The following is a 24,624-nucleotide window of genomic DNA, read 5'->3' as shown; positions in this document are numbered from 1 at the left end:
TCAACGGGGCATCTTCACAAAGGACTAGAGCATATGAGAACTTAGTTCTTAAGGATCAGCAGGCAAAGACAATCACCAGAAAAACAGCAAAATACATGCTGTGTGTCACAGGTACCTCAAACTCCTACCAGGGCTCTTTTGGGCCAGGTGAAAATTGAATCCCGTCTGGGCATTAGGAATGCACCAGCTTTCCCACTGAGTAGCTTCAGGGAAGAAAAGGCTCAACCTGGAGGCACACATTTCTTGAGGTAGCATGGGAGGCTCAAGTTAAAGCCAGAGTTAGGAGGCCTTCGTTTTCCCTTCCCTTGCTGAGTTTGTAACTCAGCACACAAGAAGAAAAGTCATTTTGAAAATAAGAGAACTTTCCTCACTTTGCTACAAGACCACCTGACAAAATATTTCTAAATCACCAGAACATTGCCAGCATAGTTCAGCATTTTATCTTCCACAGTTTAAAAAGGAGTCCAATAGACGTGTGAGTGCAAAGCAAATGGGTGCTCTGGCTTGTGTCTAGATGTCTCCCCAAACACGGTGTCAGGGTGGCTGGATCAGGGTGCGTGGATGCGGGTCAAGAGTGTAGACCACGGAAGCCCCTCCCAAGGTGTGGGTGGCACCTGTCACTGTGCTTGTAGGACACGAAGGGACAGAAATGAGGTAGGCACTCTGCTGCTTGCCCGCCCGCCTGCCTGCCGTGGACTACTCCTCTTCCCTGACACCCCTCTTCATGGCTCAGCCTTGACACCTCTGTAAACAGCGAGCTGAATAAGTTTTTTCTTGCTTAACTCTGGGTATCAGGTATTTTGCTTCAGCAAAAGGAAAAATAAGATACCAAGGTTACTCATACCTAGCCTAAAATAAGATGCCCACTTAGAATTTTTATGACAAAAAGTGGAGGATAATATGTATTTAATAAATGTCTTAAAACATAATGAAGAAAAAACATTTATTTATTTATTATTACTTTTTTTTTTGGCAGAATGGGGGATTGAACTCAGATCCCTGCATTTGCCAGTCAAGCACTTATCCTACTGAGCCATCTCCCTGGCCCCTAAGAAAAAACATTTAAACTATAAGTTCCATGACAGTTGGCTAAACAGAATTAAAATTTTAGTCAACAAAGTTTTACTTTATGAAGTTCTTTATTTATTTTGTAGAACTACAAACTGAACACAGGGGCTTTTCTCTGAGCTACATCCTCAGCCTTTTCTCACTGTTTATTTTGAAATAGGGTTTCCCCAAATTGCTACAATGCCCAGGCTGCGTGTGAATTTTGTGATCCTGCCCCAGCCTCCCAGGCCTGGCCACCATGCCCAGATGTGAAGGCCCTTTATGCTGCAGCATACGCTGTACTTATTCATAGCTCTTTGTTTTGTTTCAGAGAAAGTAGTTTTCTTTTTTTTCCTCGCTACAAACACCCAGATCTGCCTTGGAGGGAACAAGCCCCAGCCCATGGACGTGCCCCAGGGCAGGCGGCCGCCGCGCCGCCCGCACTCACGCCGCTGTGGTCTGCACGTCGTGCCAGCTCCTGCTCAGGTTCTGCTTCAGCTCGCTCATCAGGTTCATGCCCAGCTGCTGTCTGATCTCCGCCAGGCGCCTCTCCTTCACCGACAGCACTTGTCGCAAGGTTGTGATTTCGTCCTCCAGCTGCAGGTGGGAGGGGACAGGTGAGAGAAACGTCAGAGCCGGGACAAGGACGCTTCGGAAGCTAGGGTGACCCTGCCTTTCTTGAGGAGCAAGAACGCTCGGCTTGCACACACACACTGATAACTGCAAATCAAATGCCCCAAAGCCACTGGGGGCTGCGCTCTTGGGCTCACCCTCACACGAGAACACTCTGTGAGCTTAACACTGGACCTGCCGGGTGTTGCTGCGTCACATTTCGCTCTTCAGCTTTGTCAGTATGCTCTCCTGATGCTCACATGCTGCCTGGAATTTCTCATGACTGTACCTTTTGGTCTTTTTTCAAAAATTATCATTAATTAATCAGTTAATTAATTTGGTACAGGGCCTCAATACATAGCTCAGACTCATGGTGATCCTCCTGTCTCAGTCTCCCCAGTGCTGTGATTACAGGCGTGTGCCACCATGCCTGGCTACAGTGGCCAGCAAGGCGTGCCCAGGGTTCTGGGGACTGCATGGTGCGGTACTAGGTATTGAACCTGAATCCTTGCACTTGCCAGGCAGGTGCTTAGACCGCCGAGCTACCTACCTGGCCCCACCTCTTGCTCTTTGACCACACAAGTGCTTGGGTTTCATACCATCTTTCATTATTTTCTGCTTAAACTGAAACTAGTGAGATTCTGTTTTTTTCTTGTTTTCTTTTTGGCATCCTGCGTATTGCTGCAGTATCTACTATACAATAAACACGAGCGGGCCAACTTTGACTTACTGAGATATATGACTGGCGAAGGAAAGAAGGAAGAAGCTCAAACATACATTTCAAGCTCTTCTCCACAGAACTCCAAAGTGTATTCAGTTATGGGAGGCATGGGCTAATTTATTATTATCTGGGGAAAGGGGAGTGTAGATAGAGGATTAAATTTGCATTAAACCTTTGATGAAATCTTGATTCCAAAAGTGATCGAAACATTCAAGGAACCAGTTTCCAAATTAGATCCTAAATAACAAAACACAAATTCCCACATGTCCTAATTTTGAAATGCAGAGAGTTAGGTGTCTTTGGGGGAACGAGCCCCTCAGTGTGGAGACACGAACTCAGTCACTCAGTGGGTCCTACTCTTGGGTTCCAGAATGAAACTCAATTCATTTCCTCATGGATAAGGCTCCTACTCCCCAAGCTTTTAGCATGTTCATCCCAGACTTCACCATTTTCCAAAAAGTTTGAAAAATACCTCAAATTAGAAATACAACTTTAAGTTATAGGAAATATTATGACCCGATACTCGTGCACTGTGTCCGCCCAGGGTCTGCCATGCCACCTTAGTCCTTGAACTCAGATGTCCCCAGTGATGACAATGGTGAACGCCCCTTCTGAATTTGGCCATCTTTCATGCAATCGCATCAGCGGTTCTCAGCCTCGTTCCCAAAAGACAGCCACAGAGGACATTCCAAGCACAGAGCTCAGGCATGTGACCCTTCTTTGTTCCCTGAGGTTCTGGTAACTTGAATGTGGTGGATTCCAACAACTGACGTCATCTAACAAGCACTTCCAGGTATTTGGACGCAGGGAGCATCGAAACTCTATGCTGTATTTCTTGTTGGTTTATTTTGTTTGCTTCTTGGTACCAGGAATCGAACTCAGGACCTTGAGCTTGCCAGGCAGGCACTATGCCACTGAACTATATCCCCGGACCCCACTGTAAGTACTTCTTGTAGCCACATCATTGAAATAAGATAAAGATAAATCATATTGATTGAGATATTTTTCTCTTTTAATTTGAAGTCGATTAGTTATTAAATAAAAATTGACAGCCTGGCTTATTGGTTTTCCTGAATTCCTAGAAGATCTTCTTCTTTGATAAATATTTATGCTTAGATTAGGCATTTAAGCATGATCATTTAAGTATAGATAACAGAAAATAGCAAGTGTTGGTGAGGACGTGGAGGAGGCGAATGTTTTGTGCATTGCTAGAGAACGTGAAATAGTGAAGTCACTGTGCAGCATTGTCTGGTGGCTTCTCAAAAAGTTAAACATAGGATCACCCTCCGACCCAGGAGTTCTGGCCTAAGTATGTGCCCCAAGGCAGCGAGGAGCAGCCCGCACACCGTCCCCGTGCGCATGTGCGCAGGAGCTGGGCTCACGGTAGACAAGAAGGAAGCGTCCAGGCATCCACCAAAGGAGGAGGAGACGCGCACGGTGCGGCATGCACTCGAAATACAACACGGTTGGAGAACAGCAACGTGGATGAACTTGGAAAACTTGGGGCTGGGGAGAGAAGCCAGGCACACACTGTGGCCTGCTCGGAAGGAGGGAACCCATGGAGCTGGTGGCTGTCTGGACTGGGCGGGAGCAGGCGGCCAGGAAGGACCTTCTCATTGGAGGCAGTTTCCTTTCAGGGCCACAGAGAATTTGGGAACCAGACTGAGTAGCCCTGTGCGTTTGTTTACTTGAAAATAGTTAACTTTATGCGATGTAAATTTACTTGGATAAGAATCCAATAAAGTAAATTAATTAAGCTGAATTAGGCAATGATTTTGCTTCCTTATAAAATTTATGTTTTATGATCGAACACTTATTTCCTAACACACCTGCTAGATTACATAAGAAAATGTGCTCTGATCCACTGTTCATCATGGAGGTGATGACGAGCTTCGAGGCCTCCCCCTGAACCACTCCTGCCTTTGGCCTTGGGTCCCCCAAAACTGAAGGTCACACCCAGGGGCTCTCGAGAGGGCTGTGATGGCGAAAACTTCCCAGTGTCAGCCCAGAGCGAACGAAGGTCTGGGGCAGGAACAGAGCCCAGCCCAGCCCGAGGGCTTCAGCGCCGTGGCAGACGCCAGCAGGCAGGCACTGTGTGTTCCTGGGGACCAACGACACCCCAATGGAGAGGGAAGTGCCAAAGGGGTGTTGGGGTGTGAAAATGCTCCCTGCCTACTTGCTAGTGCCATCTGGCATTTTTCCGATTCCTATTAATATCTATTTTTCCTGAGTCACTTTACTTAGGAGACCTTGGCAGGGGCTGTTGGCTACACAAACCCAGATCGACAGTACCGACAGCGCCACCTCATCCCTGCCAAAGCCAGGGCCCACTGTGGACGTCAGGCACAGAGCGCAGCTTTGGGAAAGAGCAGTTGGAGGGAGGTGGCTGTCATATGGGACTATCACGGAGGTTTATTTAAGAAGACCAAGAGAGAGTAAGGGCTCCAGGTGTGGGGTGCATACTCATAACTTCCAAATGGAGGAAGCTGAGGCAAAAGGCTCACAAGTTTGAATCCTATGTAGAGAACTTAGCAAGATCCTGTCTCAAAATAAAAATAAAAAGGGCTGAGGATGTAGCTCAGTGGTAGAGCAGCAGAGTGACCTTAGGCTTGACCCTTACTACAGAGCGAGACAGGGAGGGAGAATGAATGAGCATCGGTTGTTTTCAGACTTCAGAAAAGCAGCTGGTAGTGAGCTAGAATGGCTCCCTGAAATGGCATAGTATGTCCCAATAGACTGACAAGGTTTATAAAATATATAAAATATTTGCAGATAGAAATATTTGTTTAAGCTGTCAAATAATTCAAGCTAGATGGATCCCTCAGGTAGATGCCTGCTGCAGTGCCAGAGAGAACCCCGGCCTCCCGTCCAAGGGACTGCGAAGAATTCATTGACAGCATGCCTGCAGAAGCAAACTAAGGGAAAATTGTGCTGAAAGAGTTCTCTTTTAAAGCCAGGTCTGTTGGCACATGTTTGTAATCTCACCACTAGGGGAGGCTGAGGCAGGAGGAACACTGAGTTAAAGACCCACCTGGGTTACATAGTGAGTTCAAAGTCAATATGAGACTATTTAAAAAAAAAAGAAAAAAAGCAAAAACTGCAGAATCTACCCACCTGTTTTGTTTTTGGCTTCTTTGACACCAAAAGAAGTCTTTGTAGAGCCAGCTTTTCGTGTACACACAAATAGTTGGCTGTATATGAATGGAGTTACAAGACTGCCAAGTCTCAGGCCATTTAATTACAATGCAGTGCGGGATGGCAGGGAGAGCGGCAGGAGGGACAGTGACCCCCACAGCCTGAAGGAGATGAGGAAGTTAAGGAGAGGTGTGGACCAGAGACAGCACTCGGTACGAGGCACGGGGAAGGCCCTGTGCAGCAAAGCAGTTAGAGACGAGAAGGCCTCGAATGTCCAAGTGCTGAGTGAGAACAGGCACCCGATGGCTGGCTTTGGGTGTCCTGGTGCTCCAGTGGCTGACAGACCAGTGGCCTCTTCCCTTCAATCACGGGTCCTAGCAAAGTAGTAGGGAGAGCTGCGCATCTCAAGGATGTCCCAGGTCTTCTCAGGGCCAAGGAGAGACTCTGCCATGGCTGTGTGTGTCCCTCAGGGACTTGGCTTGCTGCGCACCTGCGTGTACACAGGTGTGTGAGTGTGAAGAATGATAGGGAAAAGGCCAGCATGAAGCTGGAGAGGCCTAGGAGGGAGGGAAAAGAGACGCAAAGAAAGGGAGGAGGAGCTGTGAGGGTAACTAGATGTGCCCCTCACTGGCCTTGAGACAGACAGCGAGCACAGGGCCACGAAGTCATGCTGTTCCCACCAGCAACGTGTGGCATTTCTTCATCTCCGAAGAGCCCAGACAGAAGAGACAGAAAGCTCTGTGGGCCAAGGCACTCCACAGGCAAATGCACCGATCCTGGACCCCTGAACGCAGTAACAGAGAGCCGGGTGACGTCTTCAGAAGTCAGGCTCCAAGTATCTTAGAAATGAAACCCGCTGAAGGCTTATTCCTGGCCAGAAAAGGCAAGAATCTGAAACTCTGCTTGTTTGTTTGTTTTATATTTGCGGGGAATTCATTTAAAACCAATATTGAAAAACAATGTTGTTTTTCTCAATTATAAAAAGAATCCCTGTTCATCACTGAACATTCAGAAACTGCACAAAAGCAAACACACACTGACAAATGCAAACACGGGGCTCCCAGCAACCCCAGGACCCAAAGATCAAGGAGTTCCTTAGCGCTGGTCCCTTAAGAGGCTGTCCATGCACACCCCGAAAGGAGACTCCCAGGGAGCGGGTGAAGTTTGAGCTTAGGGTGGATCAGCTTACAGCCATCTCAGAGCTCAGCTCTGGACGCCATGGTTGACGTGAATTTGGGGCTGTGAGAAAGCGTGCCGTTGATCTACTGTCTGTCGAGGCCGACTCTTAGGAAGCAGCCTGTGCTTCTGCCACGGTTTTACACAGATTCCATGAGGCTTGTAAGTGATTTTTCTGTTCCCATTGTATTTTGACACTAAAAAGCATTTGTTCACATGATTATTATGGTTGATTAAGCAGCACAAATATTCATTTTGCCACGGTAACCAATGGGTGATGAATAATTAGTACTGTAGAAATACTCTCAGATAAAAGAATCATCGTCAGTGTATTCATTTATTACAGTTTATTAAGTGAAAGCCAACACGATTACGACATGGAGCCTGTATCAAGCTAACAGCAACACTCCAGGTCCAAAGACAGCAACGGAGGAAGCAGGGCACCAGACATACCTGAATGAACTCTGCCTTTAACTCCTCTTTCTCCTCCTCGGAGAGCGCGCTGGAGAAGTCGGCGCTGGCTACTGCGTCCTCATCTCTTCCTTGCAACGCCTCTGTCTCCAGCAAACCTTGAGGCAAAATTGACAAAACACACAGGCTTTGTGGCGCAGTGGTGGGGCTCTGCCGCGGTGGCTTTGGGCTCTGCCAGGGGATGGGTGGAGGTGCTGCTGGGGAGCACCGAGGGGCGTGGAGACCTGGGAGGGTCTGCCTCCTCATGCACCCTTCTCTGCTAGCTCCTTTCTTGATCTTGCCCAGCCTCGGAGACCTAAGTAACCTCATTGCTCCGCCGTCCTCCCATGACACCTCTGCCCTAGAGCTGGCGACTGTGGGCCAGAACTGCGAGCAAACTAAACTCGTCCTGTGGGCTGCAGGGGCCAGGTGTGCTGCCCTGCAGCAGGAAAGGTGAGTAACGTGCAGTTCTAAACACGGCTTCAGCCAGTGTCTATCCATAGCGTGGAGGACTAGATACTCAGACTCTCCCACGGGAAGACAACTAAAAAGTCCAGAGAACAAAAGAAAAGAGAGCAAACTTCCTAATGTGAGATGAGCTACAGCTAAGCAAAGGTCACTGGGAAGCCAAACAGCTGAGCAGGAGGTAGGAGGCCTGAGAGGTGAGCGAAACAAGCCTTCCTTGGCCTGTGATTGGCACCACACAGGCAGAATCCAGGGTCACTTGCTTCTCCTGTTCTTGAGGTACACAGGGAAGAGAACAAAGCCAAAGGCCACCCAAAGAGAAGAGCTCAATGGAGACCCTGTGTGAATCTGCGTCCCCAGGGGCTCTGTCCCAAGAGTCAGTGAACTGGAAAAGAACGCATCGCTTCCCCACCTGATGTCCGAGGCAGGCTGCCTGGCTCGGAACCTGGCTCTAACGAGACAGGAAAACCCTCCTCTGAGAAGATTCGGACCCAGGTGAGGCCACAAGTGAGTTTATCACCTGACTGCACACTATTGGTGGTCCAGATGTGGGGAGAACAGAACTTACTATGGGAGGACTCTTCTGCTTTGGGTGTGGTAGTACCAGGTGCCTCCACAGCTCAGCTGGAGGGAGACTCCAGGGACAAACCTCCAGCAGAAGGGAGTCCTGGGAGTGCATGGGTTCTTGACACCATCAAGGTGTCACAAAGTTACATTGTGACATGAGGGAAAAGGCTTCTAACCTAAAACCTAAGGTTCCCTGGGAGGGACCCTTGGTGCCTGGCTAGTTCAGGGCCCTCTGGGCTCCAGGGACACAGAAAGTGGCAAACACGTGTGGGAACTTCATCCATGCCATGGTTCGTGACAGAGATGACATTCATGCATCTGAGAGAAAGGGAGGCCTTCAAGTAAAAGCTCCTTGAATAAACAGCTGTATATAGAAAAAATAATTTGGATAACTTCATGCCATTCGCCGGGACAAAGCCAGGAGCGTTTTAGAAGACAGTTCACATTTATGAACTTCTGGGTTGGTGATATCTTAAGACACAAAAGGGAAAAAGTGTGGGTAGAGGAGCGACATCTTCTCATTCAAGGAAGAGAAGATGGCCGTCCATGGGGAGATATCTGTGTGTGTGTGTATATAGTTATCAAAGGATTTCTTCCTAGGATATATAGAACTTCTATAAACCAATTTTAAAAGCAGAAATAAAGCAACAGAAAAATAGGCAAAAAGATACAAACAGATTTTTTTTTATAGGAAAAAAAAATCTCAAATGTTTAAAAAACCTGCCCAACTTCCTGGGTGTCCAGGGAAACAAGTGAATCATTTCTCCCTCACGGCGAGCAGAGCGCTCCACCCTGGCAGCTGAGCAGAGGACCCGCACGTGCACACACTGCTGGCAAGAATGCAAATTTAAACAACCTGGGAAGCAGTTTAGCATTGTGATGAAGCTGGACGCAGGAACTTTCACGTACCCACAGTTCAACAATTCCACACGGGGACATTTTCTCAGGCCTTCCACACGGGCATCACAGATCACACAGGAGGGCCTGAGGACATTAAGGGCATTTTCATAATGGCAATCAATGGAAAGCCACTGAGAACGAAGCCCACAGGCGGGGCAGTGCTTGGGTGGCGTGGTGCACTCACCCGGCAGACGTGTCATCAGCGACAGGAGCGGACGACAGCGACTGCTACAGTTAGAAGTAAGACACCGAAGGGAAACCCAGGTGAAGACGAATGGTGAAGTATAGTTCCACTTACGCGAAGCACCACAGTGTGCAAACTAAGTAAAACACTGCTTAGGAAAAAGATTCGAAAGAAAAACAAGGCAACGATATACAACTTAGGAGCTCGGTTTTCTTTGAGGAAGGAGGCGGAAGGAGACTCTCTAGGGACCCCGACAGGATTTGGGGTTCTACTTCATGTCTAGGACACTGAATTTCTGTGCGTGGATATTTTGTGCACTTTACGTTTACTTTGTAAGGATTCTTGTCTTTTGTATATTTATTATTTAATAAAACTAATGGTTATGGTATTTTGTCTCAAGAACAAGAAAAGGAAGATATAATTAAAATGGATTTTTTCTAAAGTCAAGAGAGAAAGGCAACACAACGTGTATGTCCATCAATAGGTGAATGAATAAAGAAAACGAGGTATTTATACACAATGGAGTACTACCCAGCCATAAAGAGGGATGTACATCTGAGCCATTTCTAGGAACAGGGATGCACCCTCAGACAGTAGGTTGAGTGAAATAAATCAGATGCACAAACATAAGCATTGCATTCTCTTTTAAATACTAGAAACCCCAAGTAGCCATAATTTAAAGAGTGAAATAAAAGACTGACAATAGGATACAGGGAAACAGATCTTTTGCAAATGGGAAAGGGATCTAGAAGTACAAGGAGGGGTGGGAAAGAGTACTGAAAGGGATTGAGACCCCTTTCATACACCCATCAACTCCCCACCAGGATGGTGGTCACTATATACTACAAACACAGATGGATAAACATTTTAAAACTTAAAAAAATCCTACGAAATCAGAACATTATGTCCACATATTTTCCTGATGCTTAACCTGAGTCCCTCACACCCACAATGATGGATCTCAAATTAATCAGTTGACTTTCTATATTACTCCTAAGTGTGTCCCAGACCTTGGTGACCTGCTCAAGGAGCGGTGGCTGGCGTGAGATAAGTGCAACTCTTCACACCAAGGGTCACCAGGGAGGCCTGCATTGGTCCACGACACTGGGACCCCTCAGAAAGAAAGATAAAGCTGCAGCCGAGGACACCTGGCTCCCACTCCAATGTCATACAAGACTGCAGCTGCAGCCACTTGGCTCCTGCTGTACCTGTGAGCCTTAGAGACAGGACAGTTCCCCCAGCTGGCAAAGCTTCCTGCTTGGAGCAGTTCTTGATCTGCACCACCCAAGGTCCCACTCAGCTTCTCGCCTTTGCTTCAGCCATCCCTTTCTTTTATTTAAAAACTCACTGAATACAGGTGGTCCAAAAAAGTCCTTGTCTTAGCTCCAAGAGAGTTTGACCTGCCTGAACTCCCCCAATCTTATCACTTGCTCTTTTATTTAAATCTTTGCTGGAATTCATTTTAGGAGATGGGAGGCCAAGCCTGGTCCCTGACATCACATCTTTCTAAGTCAGCAATGGTCGTTGGTGCCCACATCCCTGCCAACACACAAACACACATTTGGTCCAAGGTCACTAGATCCCTGGGGCCTCACAGGCCAATTTCAATGCTGAGTCACTCTTCATAGCTAATCCTTATTCATTGTAGAAGACAGTGAGAATAAAATTCTTTTTTTTTTTTTTTTTTTTTTTGGCAGAACCGGGGATTGAACTCAGGCCCTTGCGCTTGCCAGGGAAGTGGAGAATAAAATTCTTAACTGCTATTGTTTATACTACCCAGAAGTCATTGATTTGGTCCTTTTCAGGAATTTCTTCTATGCATGCGTATATTTTCCTGTAAATGTGTATCAAATTTACCGTTGCATCCCTGATGTATTTATGCAATAGAATATCAAGAGTAGCCTTTTGTATTTAAAGATGCATATCTACTTTTGTATATTTAAAAAATGCTTTTAATGTATTTGGTACAGGATCTACAGGGTTTGTAGGATCTCACTACGTAGATCAAACTTGTAGTGATTTTCCTGTTTTCGGCCTCCCAAGTGCTGGGATTACAGGTGTACTACCAAGCCCAGTCTCAATCACCCTCTCAATGTGCCCTCAGGGTGGGGCCAGCACAGCACTCCAGGGCTCAAACCCCAGCCACTGCACTCTGCCTAAGCAGACGCTTTAATCCACTGAGGTATCTGGCTGACCTTACTTTTGCATATTTTTGATGATTTGCAGGTTTTGTCCCATCAGTGACTGATAATGTCTCCTCCTTTTCAGGGACTCTGCAACGATCATCTCTTCATTTGGTTTGCAGAACTCTGGTGATTTCTTGTATGTTAAATTACTCAAAGGGCACAGACATTTTGAAACCTAATGCTAATTATCCCCTGGAAAGACTGTACTAGCTTTATGCAAATCCAGCAATGCACAGGAATACAGACTTGAGAGAAAGTAGAGAATAGACTCCACACAATGTAACTAGGTCATCTTCAAAGAAGGAAATAGCTTTTATTTTTGTAGGAAGCATGTATGTTTGTAGTGGCCCATTTTTGTCAGCGCTCTAGAATAGCCATCTGCCCTTGGAATCAGCAGCAATCTCAGCTTAGCTCAGGTTAAGCTGCCCCTGCACTGGGGGTGAGAGAAAGCCTAGGTGTAAACCATGAGGCACTGGGGTCTTCTCCCCCCTTCAGCCTGACTTTACATACTGTTTGTGCTGAACTGAAACCTGAATTCTTCACCTTCCCTGGGGCAGACACAGTCCAGGACAGAGGCAAAAGTTCCAGGTACTCAGACTTTGCAAGATATCAAGCAGCTGTCATAAATTTAGAGTAAATGCTAGAAAGAGATCAAATTCAAAATCCTATACATCTGGTAATACTTGACTGGGGAAATATTAGTACTTAGCTGAAGGGAGGCTGGAAAAACAGAAACGCAATGAGGTCATCTGCTGTGGTCTGCAGATCTGATCTGTCCAACATCCCAGTTTTGGCAACTCCAGAAGCTTCCCAAGTCTTCCTGCCAAGAACCGCCCCTTTGAGAAACCTGCCCAGACTCGCTGCTATTTGGCTAGGTCTCATTCCTTCTCTTCTTATTCATCTTACGTATTTATTCTCCTGACGCATCCTGTCCCCATGGGAGACCCCAGCGGAGTTGTTTATCGAAAGAAACTCAACACAGACAACGTGAAAACAAAACCTGCTGAGTTCAGCAGAAGACGTTAGGGTCACTGCTGAGGGAAAAAGTCATCAGATTATGAGGTTGAAGGTGACCACTGAATCAAGGAGTAGGTAGGAACAGGAGTTGGATGAAAAAGATTATTATCCAGTGAAACTGAGCCAAATGGGGGGGATTGAAAAATGACACCCAGTAGTAGGTGATAATGTGATTGAAGCAATAGAACAATTATATAATTATCCAGTTACCATGGAAGTGGGTGCTGAAGATTAATAACATATTTTTTAAAGAAAGCAATTATCAATTGGCAAAATTGCTCATGAATCAATCACAATTTTTAGCAGGGAACATGTTATGGGCTAACATCATGTCTTAGTTCTCTTCTCCAGAAGGGCAAACTTCATCACCCCGAGTCTGGCACAGAGCAAAAGTGCGCTCAAACGCAAGTCGGATGGTCTGGATTCTCGCTGTGCTAGAGCCAAGAGCTAGCGGAGAACACTGGACCTCAGTGATGTCATCTGTGACACGGTGACTTTACGAGACTGTTGTTAAGACTCAGTGCCATCATGTCGGGTGACTTAGGTAAGGAGGTTATACAATTTTTAAATTTCCACACAAACTATAATTGCATACTGGTATAATTGGGGACCAGGAGTAATCATTGTAATGAATAGTGATGTGGTCTATTTTCTTTGGCCTCCCAGAGAATGTAATGCCCTTCTAGCTGGTCTGAGCCATCTGACTACCTGAGGTGGCTGAAAGAAGTAAAAGAAATACAAGAAAAAGGTTATATTTCAGTGCTTGGTTTTTAAATTAGATTTGCCAACAACACAGTTTCACAAAATAGGCAATTTTCTTAGGAGATGCTGTCCTACATATCTTTGTCCATGTCTTGGAGGATCAAAAGCAAGTCCTGGACATCCAGCTGAAGCAATTCCCCTTAGGAACGCAGTGCAGCAGGCCTTCCTAGGATGTGTGTGCCTCCTGTTCTACCCCTGGGAGAAGGAGCAAAGGACAAGAGGAGAGGCAGCGGGACAGAGAGACCAGGAAGCAACAGGACAGAGAGACCATGGGGCGCGCGTGTCCAGCCTCTCGCTGTGGACTTCGGCTCAGCGAGGATGCAGTGTGTTAGACTGCAGCAGAGCCTGCTGGAGCTTGTTGGCCCCGCAGACCCACACTCTGCCCTGTTCTGAGCCCAGGAGCTTGATGTAAGGATGAAATTAATATGAGTCCTGTGGGCTTCTGCTCCTTTTCCATCGGTGACCCACATCCCAGGGCTGAGCAGCATGGTGGGGAATGCCTGCCCCAACCACCTCCCACCCTACCAGGCTGTGTTTGACAGGTTCTGCTTTCAACGACCAGGGGCCACTGGGCATCCTCCGCAGCTTGGCTCTTGCCCACTCCTAAGAAGCCCTCCCTCTCCCCCGGCCTGGGGACTGTGTTGACTTCCTACTGCTGTTGCTCCCAGGTGTTCCGGTGCTCTTAGCTCTACCCGTCTTTGAGCTACAGTCCATCTATCTCCAGAATCAGGCCCCCGACTGAGCATTCAGTGCTGTGTTTGTTTCCCAGTTCCTACCCCAAAGATCTGGCAAGAGACACTGTGCTACTCTTGAGCTAACCCACGCACAGTCCCAGTACTACAAGCTTGCCGGGTGCAGGGCAATGGGCAATGTAATGCTTCCTCTTCAGCCCTCAACTAGTTATTTTATAGTTAGCATTCATGGATGAAGTCCAGCCCCTTCCAGGTCCAGGGAGAAAACTGCTGCCCAATCAGGCATTGGTGCCTCTACAGCAGGGCCTGGGGGTCCTAGTGTTGGTCTGAATGGAGGCAGAAGGGATTCCCCAAGTGGGGAGAACAAAGGCGAGGCTGACCCAGCTCAGGGAGCCTCCCAGACCCACCCCCAGCTGAAGGAGACACAACTAAGAGACAACTGCAGAGATCCTGGCATCAGAGGTCACCACGTGCCCCAGGCTGGAGAGACAAAAGAGATACAAGGGCCATGGGGCTCCCTTCTGCCTCTGTATGACAGTTGTGCCAGAAAGTGCTTTGGCTGAGATGAAAAAAGAAGGGAAGCGAAAATCAAATCTGATCCACAGGCTAATTTTCCTAAGGAAATGAGTATAATTTAAAAGGACTTTGAAAATGGTTGTTTCGGATGGTGTTATGGTTTGTGTCTGGATCCCCAGCCCCGCCCCCACAAGCCTTGTGCGTCATGCTTGGGTGGGTTTTTCAGAGGTGGCTGAATCTAGAGTTTGTGATTGATTCGGGATTAAGGATGGGATTAAGGATGAGAGTGCTACACTCATCCTAGGGCAGGTGGCCTGCACACAGAATAAGGGGCAGACAGAGGCTTGCCTCTCTCACCTTGCTTTCTTTTGCCATCTTCCACCACCATGAAGGGTTGCCCTCTGCCACACCACCCTGCTTTGGAGCCAGCTGGTTATGAGCCCTTTTTTTTGGTGGTACTGGGGATTGAACTCAGGACCTTGCACTTGCCAGGCAAGTGCTTATTCTACTGAGCTATCTCCCCGGCCCCCTTTGTAAGTGTTAATGTACTTCTTTCGTTTCTTTTTTTCTTTTTTTTTTTTAACAAGGAATTGAACTCAGGATGCTGCACTTGCCAGGCAGGCACCTATTCTACTGAGCTATCTCCTCATCCCACCAGCCAGTTATAGACTGAATGAAGCCTCTGTAAACTGTGAGCTAAACAAACCTTCCCCTTAACTTTGAGTGTCCTGTTAACTGAGTGTTAGTTAACTTTGACAGAAAGTTAACTGAGTCAGATGGGAACCTCCTGCTATTTTTCTTCCACTACCTGAAAGCTGGGGTGGACATCAAAATTAGGGATGGTTTAAAACAAATCAAGCGCATGTGTGTATCCCAAGAGGAGGCGTGAATACATTGTAACTTTGCTACAGGAGCATTTCGTACTAAATGACAGCTCTATTCCTCTTCTTTTCAATCAGCAAGACACATAGAATTGTCTAAATAAAGACAATCAATTACTGTTGGTGCGATTGTAACGCAGGGACTGCATGACTCCATCGGCCAAGCAAGAGCTTTGGATGGCAGGTAGCGTTAGGGGACTTGTCAGATGCTGCTGTGTCCCTGCTTTCACCACGTGTAGAATTGGCCAGTTAAAGAGGCTCTGCTTAACTCCTGTGTGCAGAGCTCAGCAACACGCTGGCGCAGCTCCACTGAGGAGCCTGGTCGGGTCTCAGCCTTGCCAAGGAGGACCCACGCCTGTTCCGAGCTCCTGGACCCCGAGGCTCCTCCAGCTCCAGCAGCTCAGGCTTTGCCTTTTCTGCTGCTAGGTCAGAGCACCTGAGACTAGAAATGAGCACAGGCTCATTTCTTTCAGGGTCAGCGGTGGAGAGGCCGCGGGCTGAGAGACTTGCATGTGGCAATGGTCTTCTTGCTGTGTTATCCTGTGGTGGAAGGTGGAGCAGGAAGTGCTCATGAGAGAGGAAGGAACAGGATTGAGCATAGAACCTGCTTTGCAATAAGCAGCATTAGTGCACTCAGGAGTGCGGGGCCAGGAGACCCAGTTGCCTTAGCCATCCTGCATCTCCAAGAAGCTGCACGAGGGCTTTGTCTCTGCTGTATTTGGTCCACCTGAGCCGCCACTTGTCTTGCAAACAAGTGAAAAATCAGTAGACAAAATGCTAGCAGCTATGAATCAAGAAGTGAATTTTAAGTTAAAGTTCTTTATTCAACTTTAAAAGAAATGACCCATTTGTGTCGACATTCTGTTCATTTACTAACTGTAGCACTCAGGACAGAAGCCCAGGGCACTGTGCACTGAACTACATCCCCAGGCCTTTGTATCTTTTTTTGGAAAAGGATCTCTCCCAGGACCCTCCTGCCTCAGCCACCCAAGGGGCTGGGTCACAGGCCAGTGGCACCGTCTCCGCTGGCTTCTATATACTTTTAACTCATCCTGTCAAGCATCCTGTGGACTAGGTGCTAGCTTCATGGTCATGAATGATATCTTACAGACTGCTATAGATTAAAATGATTGATCACAAACTGTGGTTTTAAATCTTTGGATTGGGTTAGTGGCTATAGGATGTATTGTTGTTGAATATGGAAAAGTTACAGATTTCTTTTAAATTCTAAATCAATCTTGTACTGTATTCAGGAATTAAACAAATCCTGTGCATGCACAAGCAAAAGGAGAAAAGCATACAAATTTAAAAAGAATGCAAAATTATCCTGAAACTTAATAAAAGAAGGAATGAAAGAAAGTAGCTTAACTGAAAATTCACCATCTGTTAAGTAGATTAAAGACTGTAATATTTATTATTTAATTATGTTTTCTTCATGTTTGATAAAAATAACCTCAGAAATCCTTATAAAGTAATACTTTAAAATGTCTCTATTATTCCCCAAAAGAATAACCATCAAACTAATCTCATTACTGTTGGATTTATGAATTATCTTTAAGTGTACAAAAACAAAACACTAATAATGCAAGCCAGTTTTAGAAAGGTAGAAACTAAAAATGTAAAACAATTCTATTTATTGGAATCCTACTTCCTGCACTTTTACTAAGCCTGTTGTCTTAGTTACTTTTCTTTCATTGCTGAAACAAAATACCTGGCACCAAAGTTAAGAGGTGAAAGGTTTATTTAACTCACAATTTGTAGAGGTTTTAGTCCATAATCGGTTGGCTCCAAGGTAGAGTGACGTGGCACGGGGCAACAGCTCAAGCTGGCAGAGACAGCAAAAACAATACGGGGGGACAGGATAAGCCTCTTTCTGTGCCTTACGTTGGACACAGGGTACCCGCCCTAGGGCGAATGTAGCTTTCACACACTTAGTCATAGCCAGAACTATGCCAAACCAATCAGCAGACCTAGTAATCACACACCCTAATCTCAGCCTCACAAACTCAGATCCAGACGCCTTTGAAAAATCACTACAACGCATGAGGCTTTGGGGGAAAATGTAGACGAAAACCACAACACCAACCACGAAAACCTTCATGTTTGTGCACACTTCGAGCCCTGAGCTGCTCTTCTCTCACCTGCTAGCGTCTCCTGTGCATTCTATACAGAATTATACTTCCTGTGAGCCCTAAAGTTGTGGCAGAGACTTCAAATGCCAACAACAACAAGTGGGCGTGTAGCACCCTTGCACCCGGAAGCCAAGGTTTGAGTGCTAATCCAGGACACGCCAAGGAATTGCAAAGCTGGTCCTGCAGGACTGGGCTCCACTGACCTCTAGCCTTTGACAGGGGTCAGCTCGCAGCAGGAACAGCGACACAGTTGTGCACACAGGCATCATGGGAAGAAGTCGTCCTCCGACCTCCCACTGTGAGCACGCTCACACTCATCAGTGCAGAGGCTTCCCAGTACACCAAGAGACACACACTGAGACCTCAGAAATCAAGGCACCTCCCAGAACCAATAGTGGCTTATAACTAATTAGTAGTACTTTTCTTTCTGTTGGTATGTAAAATCATGGTATCATAAAATCTTTGGCAACTTAATTTTTAAGACCACATATATATTTCTGAGTTGTATGATGCATACATTATACATATGTATGATATACACAGCCATCCCTCGGTACGCCTGGGAGACTGATTCCAAGAACCCAAGGAGATGCCAGAATTCTCACATCCTCAAGTTCCTTATGCAGAGCCACCTGGCACCTGCATACGACCGTCTTAGATTTTCCCACATATTTCCTATCATCTCCAAAGCTACTAGGTTACAGCGTTCATGCTCTTTGGCCATGGCCACAATGCCACACGTAGGAATTGGACAGGAATTAAAATATCCCCTGTCCTATTTAAGACCCTCATCAAATCTTCTGCTCAGCAAGAGGGGGGCTTATGGAGGTCACAGTCTTATGGAAGACACGGTCTTACAGAGGCCAAGGTTTTATGGAGGACATGGTCTTATGGAGGACACGGTCTTATGGAGGTGAAGGTCTTACGGAGGACTCGGTCTTATGGAGGACATGGTCTTATGGAGGACACTGTCTTATGGAGGTCAAAGTCTTATGGAGGACACGGTCTTATAGAGGCCAAGGTCTTATGGAGGACACGGTCCTATAGAGGCCAAGGTCTTATGGAGGTCAAGGTCTTATAGAGGCCAAGGTCTTATGGAGGACACAGTCTTATTAATGTCAAGGTCTTATGGAGGACATTGTCGTTTGGAGGTCAAGGTCTTATGGAGGACCCGGTCTTATGGAGGTCAAAGTCTTATGGAGGACATGGTCTTATGAAGGTCAAGGTCTTATGGAGGACATTGTCATATGGAGGTCAAGGTCTTATGGAGCTCGTGGTCTGGAGCTTTGCTGGTGACCACCTACATGCCAGGAAGAGTCAGGTAGGGCTCTTGACTCCCAAACTCTCTCTTATAGGACTTGCTCAACTATTTATCAAATTTATTCCCTAAGATGAAAAACCCAACCAGCACATCTTCTGGACGCCATCTCCATGATGACCATCAGACATGTCCACTCCTTTCATCTCTCACTGTGAAGACAATACTCAGCTTTCATCATTGCAAACTTATGCTGCCAAAGTTGCACCAAATCTCTCTGCCTGTATTCTTTCCCTCCCACCCAACCTCCACAACATCCAATAAATACTTCAAACACACCATCTTTATGATGTCAAAACCCTGTTTAAAAACAACTCAAAGGTGACATCCATGGCTTCTGGCTTGCAGGTGCACGTCCCCCCCTCCCCAACACACACACAGCTCGCTGCTGGAAGTGACGGTGCAGCTAAGTTGGGCATGGCCTTCCTGCCAAAGCGCAGAGCCAGCTGGGCTGTCACAGCACGTGCCCTTCTGGCTGTGCTACCCAAGCTCAGACACCACTCTGCTACTCTTGAGGGCCTTTCCCCCTTCCTCTTCCTCCTCCCCTCTAAGAACCCTGCCAAGCTACTGACCACACTAGAATAACAAGTGTGTTGCATGTCTTAAGTGGATTTTAAAAATTGACTCTTTTGTCTTCCACAGACATTAAGCATGCATTACTATGCATATATTACTATGATTATACTATACATAACATAAACTGCATTCAGGATTGCATTATGCATTGTCCTAAGACATTCAAGATTTCTTAATACTTAATGCTCAAGTTATGAAGCACATATTTCAGTCTTGTAAATGTTGATTGTCCTTAAAATATGAAAAACATGAATCATACTATTAATAGTAAGTATTGTTTTCCAAAGTTTGGTTTCATTAAATAATGATCCTAAAACCAGAAATCAATTCTATCCACAAAGCTCAGCTTAAGGGTATTCTAATTGGCTGAATGAAGAAAGGCTTTTGGCTTTTATTAAGAATTTTCATTTGAGGGGCCAGAGGACTAAGTCACCTGCTAGGCAGACACAGGGACCAGGGTTTGATCCCTGATGTGTTGTGCTGGCCCTGGCCCTGGGTCGTGCTGAGATGACAACTGAGACTGGGTATGGTCGCACACACCTGTAATCCCAGTGCTTGGGAGGCTAAAAATAGGAGGAGCACTACAAATTCAATCTGTGTAGTGAGACCCTATAGACCCTGTACTAAATATATTTTTTTAAAAATGAAGAATTTTTATTTGAGAATGCTTCAGAGGTGATATATTAAATTAATTCTTAGATTCTATCTTTTCTCTCTTCTATTTAAAAAAAATTGGCTCGGTGAAAATCTAAATAGTTACTTGCTTATTAAAAATTATTCTAATCACTAATGGAAAATCTATGACTAGTTAAAACCTGACTTTGGGTACAGGTGGACATGACATTTCATTATTACAGATACAGATCAACAAATCCATAAGTCATTTCCTTCTGTTTCTCATTCATCTATGTATAATAAGATGACTGTGTTTTCATTACAAAAGGAAATATATTGTTAATATAAAATTCTAAGGTTATCTATCAACAGTTAACATGGAGACAGGCAAAGACACCAAAACTAAATGGAATCCCCAAGATAGCAAAAAATATTCCAAACTGTGAACCAACTGCCAAATGGACCTGAAGAGTGGAAATCTTTAAGGAACTCAAATGCGTTAAAGGTCCAGAATGCACACAAACTTCACTGCTCATGTCTGCGGCCACCTTCTGACTGGGACTCCCACTTGCTACCAGACCGAAGCACCTCTGAGAGCCACAAATGGTCTCTTCACACAAGAAAACTTCCTGGCCCCATGCCCGCCCCACGTCTGCAGGATGGTCCTGAAGGCATTCAGGGAATTTGCAGTGATGGGTAAGACCTGCTTATCCTACAGGTACAGCAGCACTTCGGCGGGGCCACAGGTTAAGGGCAGAAAATGTCACGGCATCAAGAAATACATTAATTTCTGTGCAATTTAGTTGGCCTTTTGGGTTGGGATTCCCAGACTGGTCACCTACTTGAGAGAGATCATATTTCAATCTGTCATCGCTGATTTTTCTTGGGTTCAGAAAGTTTATCTTACCAGTTGTCTCCTTTCACACTCCCAGCTGTCACAGCCCCAAGTCCCAGTTTCCTTGGAAAGGCTACAAGTTTGTAAAATGAGAAAGATAGTGAGGAATCAGGCTCTTCGTTTGTGCCAGGCTGGATGGTGCTAGAGTGCTGGCTCCTATCAGGGACTAAAGATGCCCACCATGAAATAACTTCTGCACACATTTCTTAAGAGACCGGTTTGCTTGGCAGACCCCATAGCTCATAAGAATTACCATGCTTATTACTGCTTCAGGACCAAATCTAGAGCACACTAAAGAACCAAATAAAGAGCAAAAAATTCTATGATAAGCCTTGTGAAGAACAAAGAAAATTGGATGACATCAAATTGGAAAGTTGGGCAATCTTTACTCTGCTAATCTTTAATTGCATGATCCAGTTTCTTTTTCTTCTTTAGATAACGGGGTATTCTGATCTTTGTATTTCCCTTCTTTGTTCACTGTAGCTACTAAATAAATATTTGGGGAACAATTTAATTAGCCAGCCTGGACTTATATATGCTCTGATCATTAGCTCACAATTGAATCTGAGGCTCAGCAAGAGAGGCGGGTCTCTTCCGTGTGGATGACCAGTGTCGTGGTCATCGATAAAGGGTGCAAATAACAAGCAACACAGAAACAGCGACACATATAGGGGTGATCCAGCTGCACGTTCAATGCTGCTCCACAGCCCTTCAGGGGCTACCTTGAGCCAGAGACGAGTGTTCCCTGCATCAGCGTTCTGTCTGTACCTTTACGTTCCCAGGCAAACCCTTGGCGAAGCTACAGGGTGCAAGGTGAAGAGGACCACGAAGAATCAGGCTCCTGATGACCTGGAGGATGACCTTAGGTCCCCTCAGTAATTCAAGACAACTCCAGCAGGTGCCTGCACACAGCTTCTAAGGGGACTGCGTGCGTGAGGCGGGAGGCAGCTCACGTGTCCAAGACGGTGCTGCATTATGTTTTGTGAGCCCCATATTAACTTTCTCTGTTTAGAATGTGTCAGGAAGGAGAGCTTTACTTGACAGTGAACATTGTAGGCTTATTCAAGACACTGCTATAGAAGTCGTTTGCAGGAACCAGGACAGGACACACAGGGTTTTCTGAATGCAAGACAGAAGCAAGACAGAAGGAGAGGCTTACGTTCTCACAGGAGTGTTGGCTGGGAATGCTCCTCCAGGGGCTGCTTCTGCACCTCCTCCGGTGGGGTCTGGGGCACTCACAGCCAGAGCGCTGCCCAGGCCTGACCTTTTATTCCTGACAGGAGGTCACGTGACCATGTCTGCTGTTGTCATTTCAGCATCCAATCTTCAAAGCAGGGAAGAACACTAAGCCAATTCCCATGAAAAGGTAGCAAATATTTTTCACAAGCCTCATGTTCTCGAATCTCCCATCTTTCAAGTAGAAGATTATAGCTCTTGGGATATTGTCTTCTCATTTCAACTATGATTTGCTACTGTGTTGAAGTTCTATTTGAAACACAAAATGGGTAAATTCTGGATAAGACTACAAGTAATAAAACAACTCGCAAAATCAAGTCACAAAAACACAGAAGCCACATATTTGTGAATAAGAAGCTAAACAAATAGTTATGGAAAAACACACAAAAAATATTTGCCATTCCTGATGGAAAGACTCCAGGAACTTCCTCCTCTAAATACCATCCTACATCACTCAAGGAAAAGCAAAGAATATTCCAGCCAAAAACAGTGGAGCAGCTAAGCCTTTTCCTCCTCATGTACCCTGCATGCTCCCCTCCCACACAGCACTTTTGTTCTTTTTCAAATGCAAATTCATGTTGCATCCAACCTGCAGAAGGAGGTCACCCTTGATGAAAGATACACCGACAAATTCAACACCGGCCTTGTATTTTCACCCTGAGCAAGGTGATCATCTTATTCACCGTACCAGACAACTCCAGGGTGATATATTATTTGGAGTTCAAATTCATTAATAAAATATGACACTATTTCAGTCTAGAAGAAACGCTCTCCTCCTTCCTGCTGTCCCTCCGACCAGAGTTCTCCGGTCCTTCAGGACACCGGGTCACGGAAGACCACGATGCACACTAGCGCGGGAATAGGGTGCAGTCCACGTGGCGGAAGCTATGTCTGGAAAACTGCTGCCTCTAGTTGTTCTGTTGCTCACTGCATTTTTAATTTTATTTTTTTCAGTGCACTCCTGCAGTTCACAGTGGCTGTGCACATCATGGAGAGCTGGTACATGTACATACACATCCTGATTTGTCAGAGAGGAGGGAGAGCCTCCTGGCTTATCAGGATAACTATTTCTCTGTGATTCTCTTTGGTAGAAAAAGAACTGACAGATAAGGAAAAATAAGGAACGGTGTGGGTCTTGCAGGTCTGAGTTTGTGAATTCACTGTACGCCACCATTCCCAATTGGAGTGGATGGTGTGGACAATTATAGCTGTTAAAGCTCTTAGCTTTTTAAAGGTTAGGTTAGAGCTTAGGATGAAAGCAGACCTCTAAGATAGCAAGGACAACAAGTCCAGGGTGGGGAAGGTCAACGGAGCAGCACATGGAAAGCGTTCACCAGAGAAGGGGCTGTTCAGAGACGGGAAGCTTCTTTAACCCGGGCAAGGGGGTTCCTACCCCACAGAATTGTTCTCACTGAAAGTGCAGCCCTGAGCAGACAGCTCCAAGGAGGAGAGTTTTTCTTTTCTTTTTGTTTCTCCTCCTCAGTCATTCAGGGATATGGCTATGGTTTTGATACTAAGGCAAGGATTTGCAGGTGGACTCTGCACTAATTGGCTAACTGGCTTTGAGAAAAATTCTTACTGGCTCTCGCTCCATGCCTCATGTGTCAGAGGGTGACAGCAAGTGACCCATTCTGTTTAGATACCATGGTAATGAGGACAAGCTGCAGCCTAAGAAGAGTCTGTTATCAAAGGCAGAAATGTAAAGGAAAAGAGGAAGTCCTGTTTTCACAAAATATTTATTTTGTATAACTTTAATGGAATGTGGTAAATGCTAAAGTACTCTTTATGGATAAAATGGCATTTATTTCAAGTGATAAAATGTCATATAAGATGACAGAAAATATAATTCAAGAGGCACTCAACACATGGAGGATTCTTAAAAATCATTAGATGACGATTGGTCTTGCCCTGAGACAGAAGCCCAGAGAGTGACAATTTACATTTCTTTCACCTGGAGAGCACACAGCAAGCTTGTTTATAAATTGAAATGCAAGTAAGACTTCACATCAGTGAAGCAGTACTGGAAAAAAAACCTGCTGAACATTCTCAGGATCATAGCCTTAACCATCTTGTGCATATAAATGTACGGCTTTGCTCCTGTCATGTTTCCTAGCTTTTCTCCTTGCCCTCTCTTCGTTGTTTAATCCTTAAGCTCTTGATTTTCTTTTAATTGTGTTATACCTTTCTATCTTTATTTCTTCTTTTGAGTTCTTCCACTAGGGAGACTATACAATATTTACACATGTGGGTCTGGACAGGATATCATGTCTGCATCTTGTACTATGAATAACTACTATGAAGACAACGATATGCAATGTATTAATTATTGTAACTGTCTTACTGACCTGTTTTGAAACTGTCTCATTGCTATTTGTTTCTCAACAGAATTAATTTAAAAAAAAGAAAGAAAGAAAAAAGAAACAGTACTGGAAATGATGGGACAGCCCCGTGTGGGTCTGAGCTAGGGCAAGATCTGGTTGATCTAGCTTCCCTCTGTTGCTGTCAGAAAAGTTTAGGGAGCCGGGGAGATGGCTCAGTGGA

The 24,624-nt window shown here is 45.7% G+C and overlaps 1 protein-coding gene across 2 annotated transcripts in view; it reads right to left on the bottom strand.

The window, feature by feature from the left end:
• The window catches only part of Tpd52l1 (tumor protein D52 like 1), a 68,679-nt gene that overhangs the window by 13,977 nt on the left and 30,078 nt on the right, over positions 1 to 24,624 (bottom strand). For both annotated transcript variants that reach the window (XM_023714289.1, XM_023714290.1), the window contains exons 2-3: positions 7,145 to 7,260; positions 1,496 to 1,644 (exon numbers count right to left, since the gene is read on the bottom strand). In XM_023714289.1, the coding sequence (XP_023570057.1) occupies positions 1,496 to 1,644; positions 7,145 to 7,260 (265 nt within the window). The remainder of the gene's footprint in view (positions 1 to 1,495; positions 1,645 to 7,144; positions 7,261 to 24,624) is intronic.

Source organism: Octodon degus, unplaced genomic scaffold, assembly GCF_000260255.1.
Source record: "Octodon degus isolate 3935 unplaced genomic scaffold, OctDeg1.0 scaffold00034, whole genome shotgun sequence".
In the NCBI taxonomy this organism is placed as follows: Eukaryota; Metazoa; Chordata; class Mammalia; order Rodentia; family Octodontidae; genus Octodon; species Octodon degus.
The sequence above is the reverse complement of the archived record's forward strand: the minus strand, read 5'-3'. Positions and strand labels throughout refer to the sequence as shown.